This window comes from Salvelinus sp. IW2-2015, unplaced genomic scaffold, assembly GCF_002910315.2.
Source record: "Salvelinus sp. IW2-2015 unplaced genomic scaffold, ASM291031v2 Un_scaffold1717, whole genome shotgun sequence".
In the NCBI taxonomy this organism is placed as follows: domain Eukaryota; kingdom Metazoa; phylum Chordata; class Actinopteri; order Salmoniformes; family Salmonidae; genus Salvelinus; species Salvelinus sp. IW2-2015.
The window spans coordinates 138,379-146,632 of NW_019943105.1; the positions used below are offsets into that span (position 1 = coordinate 138,379).

At 45.4% G+C, this 8,254-nt stretch overlaps 1 protein-coding gene across 1 annotated transcript in view; it reads right to left on the reverse strand.

Annotated features, from left to right (window-relative positions):
* The window catches only part of LOC112071781 (telomerase-binding protein EST1A-like), a 46,295-nt gene that overhangs the window by 19,705 nt on the left and 18,336 nt on the right, over positions 1-8,254 (reverse strand). Inside the window, 4 exon segments of the mRNA XM_070439512.1 lie at positions 4,546-4,763; positions 5,069-5,151; positions 5,153-5,175; positions 5,566-5,644. Coding sequence (XP_070295613.1) covers positions 4,546-4,763; positions 5,069-5,151; positions 5,153-5,175; positions 5,566-5,644 — 403 coding nt within the window.

Below are 8,254 nucleotides of genomic sequence, written 5' to 3' on the forward strand. Positions count from 1 at the left end.
TGGTCTATAACACTGGTTATAACAGCTAGGTGAACAGGGACTGGTTATAACACTGGGTATAACAGCTAGGTAAACGCGGTACTGGTATAACAGTAGGTGAACGGGACTGGTTATAAACACTGTTTATAAACTGAACGGGACGTATACAGGTATCAGCTAGGTGGGACTGGTTATAAACAATACTGGTTTATAGACGAAGCTGGTAAGGTATGAACAGCGGTGACTGGTTATAACAGCTAGGTAGGTGAAGAGAACTGAGTAGAAAGGGGGCACCAGAACCTGACTATAGGCCAACTTACATCAGAAAAACAACAAAGGTAATTGAAGAGATGAAAAGAAAAAGAGAGGAAGATTAAACTTATGGTAAACAGTCTTCCAAACACAAAGACAGACATTTCTCATGTAAACTACTGTTGTTCATGGGGGAAGTCTGTTAACAAAGGTTTGACACATGGATATGCGTGTGTGTGTTAGTAATGGGCATTTTAAATTATTTCACTATTCAAATAATATATATATATATATATTTTACAGATATCACGATAGTCGAACTACATGTAAAAACAACAACAAAAAAAACATTTGGAACGGTGTTTCAACTTGGGAAATGGCTTGTTACGCTAGAGAGGTGCTGCTCTGCTTGTTACGCAGCCTGTGAAACAGGGAGAGAGGTGCTGCCTTGCTTGATACGCAGCCTGTGAAACATGGGAGAGAGTGCTGCTCTGCTTGATACGCAGCCTGTGAAACATGGGAGAGAGGTGCTGCTCGCTTGCTACGCAGCCTGTGAAACATAAGGGATGAGAGGTGCTGCTCTGCTTGCGTACGCAGCCTGTGGAAACATGGGAGAGAGGTGCTGCTCTGCTTGCTACGCAGCCTGTGAAACATGGGAGAGAGTGCTGCTCTGCTTGTACGCAGCCTGTGAAACATGGGAGAGAGGTGCTGCTCTTGCTTGATACGCAGCCTGTGAAACATGGGAGAGAGGTGCTGCTCTGCTTGATACGCAGCCTGTGAAACATGGGAGAGGGTGCTGCTCTGCTTGATACGCAGCCTGTGAAACATGGGAGAGAGGTGCTGCTCTGCTTGATACGCAGCCTGTGAACATGGAGAGAGTGCTGCTCTGCTTGTACGCAGCCTGTGAAACATGGGAGAGAGGTGCTGCTCTGCTTGTTACGCAGCCTGTGAAACATGGGAGAGAGGTGCTGCTCTGCTTGATACGCAGCCTGTGAAACATGGAGAGAGGTGCTGCTCTGCTTGATACGCAGCCTGTGAAACATGGGAGAGGTGCTGCTCTGCTTGTACGCAGCCTGTGAAACATGGGAGAGGTGTGCTCTGCTTGTTTACGCAGCCTGTGAAACAGGAGAGAGGTGCTGCTCTTGCTTTGCTACGAGCCTGTGAAACATGGGAGAGAGGTGCTGCTCTGCTTGATACGCAGCCTGTGAACAGGGAGAGTGCTGCTCTGCTGTTACGCAGCAGTGCGGGGGTCGGTGTGTTTGAGACGGGAAGGAGAGAAGTAGCCATACAGATTTGTGCTAGTTAGACAAACTTGTAGCTGCCAGCGTTTTTTCAGGACAAAAAAAGGGCTTAGGTGGGCGTGGGAAATGGCAACGGTCAGCCTGTCGGCACGGCTGAATTGTTAAACAAATTGTACAGACATCCGGCCCGTATGGTGCATTATTGCATCATATGAAACATTTTGGACTATATCAACAATGGGACTAATGAAACAAATACCAAAAGATGTTTTAGGATGGAGTTTTCCTTTTAGGTTTACACAAAGCATTTTTTCCACCCTGAAAATTTTGAAAAATAAAACAAAATACATCATTACTGGTTGGACTTAGGCTGCCCGCCCAAGGGTTCTAGGCAGGAGAATCCCTGGATGCCATAGTTTATCTATCATCCCATCTTGTAGTGCCTGTCTTGACTGCATCAAATCGATGTGAAGAAGCTAGCTAAGATAGCCAGCTATGTTAGTCAGCTAGCTAGCTACTAGGCTAATTGAGGTCTATTTTGCTGTGCTTCCCATCCTTGTCTACAACACTTCCATTCAGATTAAACAGCCAAATCAAATCAAATCAATCAAATCTTATTAGTCACATACACATTGGTTAGCAGATGTTAATGCGAGTGTACGAAATTGCTTGTGCTTTAGTTCCGACAATTGCAGTAATAACAACAAGTAATCTAACCTAACAAATTCACAACTACTACTTATACACACACGCAAGTGTAAAGGGATAAAGAATATGTACATAAGATATATGAATGAGTGGTGGTACAGAACGGCATAGGAAGATGCAGTAGATGGTATAGAGTACGGTAATACATATGAGATGAGTACTGTAGGGTATGTAACATAAAGTGGCATAGTTTAAAGTGGCTAGTGGTACATGTATTACATAAAGATGGCAAGATGCAGTAGATGATATAGAGTACAGTATATACATATGAGATGGGTAATGTAGGGTATGTAAACATTATCGTAAGTGGCATGTTTTAAAGTGGCTAGTGGTACATTTTTTACATAATTTCCATCAATTCCCATTTTTAAAGTGGCTGGAGGTTGGAGTTAGTCAGTATGTTGGCAGCGGCCGCTAAATGTTAGTGGTGGCTGTTAACAGTCTGATGGCCTTGAGATAGAAGCTGTTTTTCAGTCTCTCGTCCCTGCTTTGATGCACTGTACTGACCTCTTGCGCTTCTGGATGATAGCGGGGTGAACAGGCAGTGGCTTGGGTGGTTGTTGTCCTTGATGATCTTTATGGCCTTCCTGTGACATCGGGTTGGTGTAGGTTTCCTGGAGGCAGGTAGTTTGCCCCGGGGGATCGTTCTTGCAGACCTCACTACCTCTTGGAGAGCCTTACGGTTGTGGGGGAGCAGTTGCCGTACCAGGCGTATACAGCCCGACAGGACGCTCTCGATTGTGCATCTGTAGAAGTTTGTGAGTGCTTTTGGTGACAAGCGAATTTCTTCAGCCTCCTGAGGTTGAAGAGGCGCTGCTGCGCCTTCTTCACGACGCTGTCTGTGTGGGTGGACCAATTCAGTTTGTCCGTGATGTGTACGCCGAGGAACTTAAAACTTTCCACTTCTCCACTTACTGACCCGTCGATGTGGATAGGGGGGTGCTCCTCTCTGCTGTTTCCTGAAGTCCACAATCATCTCCTTTGTTTTGTTGACGTTGAGTGTGAGGTTATTTTCCTGACACCACACTCCGAGGGCCCTCACCTCCTCCCTGTAGGCCGTCTCGTCGTTGTTGGTAATCAAGCCTACCACTGTAGTGTCATCCGCAAACTTGATGATTGAGTTGGAGGCGTGCAATGGCCACGCAGTCGTGGTGAACAGGGAGTACAGGAGAGGGCTCAGAACGCACCCTTGTGGGGCCCCAGTGTTGAGGATCAGCGGGGTGGAGATGTTGTTACCTACCCTCACCACCTGGGGGTGGCCCGTCAGGAGTCCAGGACCCAGTTGCACAGGGCGGGGTCGAGACCCAGGGTCTCGAGCTTGATGACGAGTTTGGAGGGTACTATGGTGTAAATGCTGAGCCAACCTGATGGTCGTCTCGTCGCAAACCTACTCCTTCTCATTTAGCTAACTTAATTCCGTAAATTTTTTTATTCGATTTTGCAACGATTAGAGATCTCCCACATTGCTTTCTACAGCACTCTGTCTGTCCACTACGGAGGGTGAGTCACAGAGCTTCACTTCCTGGGAGAGAAAACATCTCTAGTGTGTGTATATGTGTGTTTATGTCTGACTGTGTCTGTGTCTGTGTGTGTGTGTCTGTGTCTGTGTCTGTGTGTCTGTGTGTGTGTGTCTGTGTCTGTGTCTGTGTGTGTGTGTGTATGTGTGTGTGTGTGTGAGAGAGAGAATATAGGTGTGTTTCTCTGACTGTGCCCTGTGGACAAGGGAACCTGAGGACCAGAGGTATTTAACAGAGAGAGCGACAGCATGTACAGAGCATTCAGACAGTATTCAGACCACTTCCCTTTTCCCACATTTTGTAACATTACAGCCTTATTCTAAAATTGATTAAATTATTTCTTCCCCCTCATCAATCGACACACAATAAGCCATAATGACAAAGCAAAAACAGGTTTTAGATTTTTTTGCAAGGAGAGGAAGAGGGGAATATGAGCTGGAAAGACAGAAAGAAAGAAAGACCCGACACAGAGAGAGATGTATAATGGTGAATAGTTCCTGTTGTGTGTCTGGAAACAAGGTCATGTGTGCCTCCATTTCTGTGTGTGTCTCTGTTGCTGTGTGTGTGTGTGTGTGTGTGTGTGTCTATGTGGCTGTGGCTGTGGCTGTGTGTGTGTCTGTGTTTGTGTTTGTGTGTGTGTGTGTGTGTGTGTGTGTGTGTGTCTACCATGAAGTATACTTCTTCTGGCGCATGAGTGAAGATGTGCACACCCACAGATGGACACAAAGAGACACAGAGGAGTATTAACAACGTCCAATATAGAAGAACTGTAACAGAACCAGGAAGAGAAGCAGAAGAGAAGCCATAAAGAGTGAGTGGGTGCATACGTATGTGTGTATTGTACTCACATCACTAGCGCTGAGGTTGCCGAGCTCTCCGTCCTGTTCAGAGTCTCTGCTGGACTCGCTGCCCCCGCGGTGCGATGAGAGAGCCCCTGCCTGGACGACTGGGCGAAGCCAGATCTCTACTCTGGCCCCCTGCTCCCCCCGTCCTCTTCCTCCACCCTGGACCCCTGGGCCCCTGGAACCCCCTTCTGACTCCTGCCTCCGTCCCATCTGGTCCGCCTGGGGGGGGGATCAAGGGGTCAGAGGTCATATATACAGAATACACAAGCAGGGGACAGAACCAGGAGATGAAAGGCTTGGATGTGTTTGGTCTATGAATAAATTAGCTGGTCTATGAAAGCAATGTCGGTTGAGCTATAGGTGTATATGTGGCCAGTGTGTGTGACATCGGTGGGTCTGTGAGTGTTCGCTGTGTGGGTGTGTGTGTGTGTGTGTGTGTGTGTGTGGTGTGTGTGTGTGTGTGTGGTGTGTGTGTGTGTGTGGTGTGGTGTGTGAGTGGTGGTGTGTGGTGCTGTGTGGTCTGACCTTGCGTTGGCCTCTTCAAACAGACTCATGAGGCTCTCCTTGGCAGTGAGGATGGGGTTGGAGGCCGCCAGGCTAGCATGTAATATACACTGCATCCAACTTCCTCTTCTAGAGAGAGACAAGAGAGCAGAGAAGAGAGAGACGAGAGAACGAGACAGCAGAGAGAGACAGAGAGAGAGACAGAGAAGGACAGAGAGAGAAGAGAGAAGAGAGAGAATGAGAGACGAGAGAGGAGAGAGAGAGAAACAGAGACGAGATAGAGAGAAACAGAGAGAGAGAGACAGAGAGAGAGAGAGATGTGAGTGATATTTCTTGTGTCTGTCGGTTTTCTCTCTCAAAATATTACTAACTATATACATTATTCACCATTTTCGTGGAAATTATTTTTGGGGGGGGAGAGGTCAGCAATACATACTTTACACAGCATTACATCAACACAACACAACAGCAGATATTTGTCTCGTCTCATCTACTGTAGAATATAACACATCCTCTCACCGTGTAGACAGCCAGCAGGGCAAGCTGGTTGTAGGGTCGTCCGTTCTTAGGAGCAATCTGCTGGGCCTTCAGGTACCAACTAGACAGGAGGAGGAAGAGGAGGGAAGAGGAAGAAAGAAGAGGGAGCAGGAAGAGAGAGAAGAGAAGATGACTTTACACAAAAGAGAGACCACTCCTGTGTAGGGGTTGTAAAGCTGGCTTAGAGGCAAGCAACACTGAAGCATGCATGAGACCACCAGCTGTTCCGGACGACTGTGTGATCACGCTCTCCGTAGCCGATGTGAGCAAGACCTTTAAACAGGTCATGAAGTGTTCGCATACCGCCCAACAGATCCACAGATGAGGCAATCTCAATACACACTGCCCTTTTCCACCTGGACAAAATAAACACCTATGTGAGAATGATGTTCATTGACTACAGCTCAGCGTTCAACACCATAGCGCCCTCAAAGCTCATCACGAAGYTAAGGACCCTGGGACTAAACACCTCCCTCTGCAACTGGATCCTGTACTTCCTGACGGGCCGCCCCCAAGTGGTAAGGGTAAGCAACAACACTTCTGCCACACTGATCCTCAACACYGTGGCCCAACAAGGGTGTGTGCTTAGTCCCCTCCTTTACTCCCTGTTCACCCACGACTGCGTGGCCAAGAACGACTCAAACTCCATCATTAAGTTTGCTGACGATACAACAGTGGTAGGCCTGATCACCGACAACGATGAGACAGCCTATAGGGAGGAGGTCAGAGACCTGGCAGTGTGGTGAAAGGACAACAACCTCTCCCTCAATGTGAGAAAGACAAAGGAGCGGATCGTGGACTACAAGAAAAGGAGGGCTGAACAGGCCCCCATTAACGTCGACGGGGCTGTAGTGGAGCGGGTCGAGAGTTTCAAGTTCCTTTGTGTCCACATCACCAACGAACTATCATGGTCCAAACACACCAAGACAGTCGTGAAGAGAGCGTGACAACACCTTTCCCCCTCAGGATACGGAAAAGATTTGTCATGGGTCCCCAGATGCTCAAAAAGTTCTACAGCTGCACCATCGAGATCATCCTGACTGGTTGCATCACTGCCTGGTAYGGCAACTGCTCGGCCTCCGACCRTAAGGCACTACAGAGGGTAGTGCGTACGGCCCAGTACATCACTGTGGCCAAGCTTCCTGCCATCYAGGACCTATATACTAGGCGGTATCAGAGCAAGGCCCAAAMAATTGTCAAAGCCTCCAGTCACCCAAGTCATAGACTGTTCTCTCTGCTACCGCACAGCAAGCGGTACCGGAGGGCCAAGTCTAGGTTCAAAAGACAATTAATAAAACGGCCACCCGGACTATTTACATTGACCTCCCCCCTTTGTTTTTACACTGTTTATTACAGTTTATTACTGTTTATTACACAACTCACTGTTTATTATCTATGCATAGTCACTTTAGCCATACCTAGATGTACAAATTACCTTGACTAACCTGTACCCCCGCACATTGACTCGGTACCGGTACCCCCTGTATATAGCCTCATTATTGTTAAGTAATTTTGTGTTACTTTTTATTTTATTTTTTACTTTATTTTATTTAGTAAATATTTTCTTTACTATTTCTTGAACTGCATTGTTGTTTAAGGGCTTGTAAGTAAGCATTTCACGGTTGTATTCGGCGCATGTGATTTGATAGCTACCGGTAATTTACTAAAGTTACTGGAATCCTGTAATTTTGGTAATTAACAGAAAATCTATGGCAATCTATTGCAACTTGGGTAATTTATACTTTAATAACTACCTTTTTTACATTCATATATATATATATATATATATATATATATAAAGCATCTAATCAGCAATAGCATTATTTTCAATTACCTCTGCAACTCGTCCAATGATTGACTATTTTCACAACTGCCACCAGTTTAACGGCAAAACATTGACAACAAATACATATTGACATAGTAAATAAAATATAGTGCAAAAAAATAAATAGGGGATATTTCTATTTTTATTTTTTTATTTTACCTTTATTTAACCAGGTAGGCCAGTTAAGAACAAGTTCTCATTTACAACTGCGACCTGGGCAAGATAAAGCAAAGCAGTGCGACAAAAACAACAACACAGAGTTACACATGGGATAAACAAACGTACTCAATAACACAATAGAAGAATCTACATACAGTGTGTGCAAATGTAGTAAGATTAGGGAGGTAAGGCAATAAATCGGCCATAGAGGCGAAATAATTACAATTTAGCATTAACACTGGAGTGATAGATGTGCAGATGATGATGAGCAAGTAGAGATATTGGGGTGCAAAAGAGCAAAAAGATAAATAACAATATGGGGATGAGGTAGTTGGGTGGGCTATTTAYAGATGAGCTGTGTACAGGTACAGTGATCGGCAAACTGCTCTGACAGCTGATGCTGAAACCCTCAAATTAAACACCAATGGTATTCACTAAGTTTATGGTTTATACTTAGAATGTTTTACAGCGGTCATTCTAAGAAAACAATATTAAAGCAAACATTTACCAGTAGAAATAAAAACATTTAATTGATATTTTAATTTTTATAAGAGAATTGATATTTTCTCATATTTTAATTGCTAGAGACGAAACACAGTTGTTCGTTCAGTTGGTTTGATATTTATGGACGCGACCCAGTTGTTCGTTCAGTTGGTTTGATATTTATGGACACGACCCAGTTGTTCG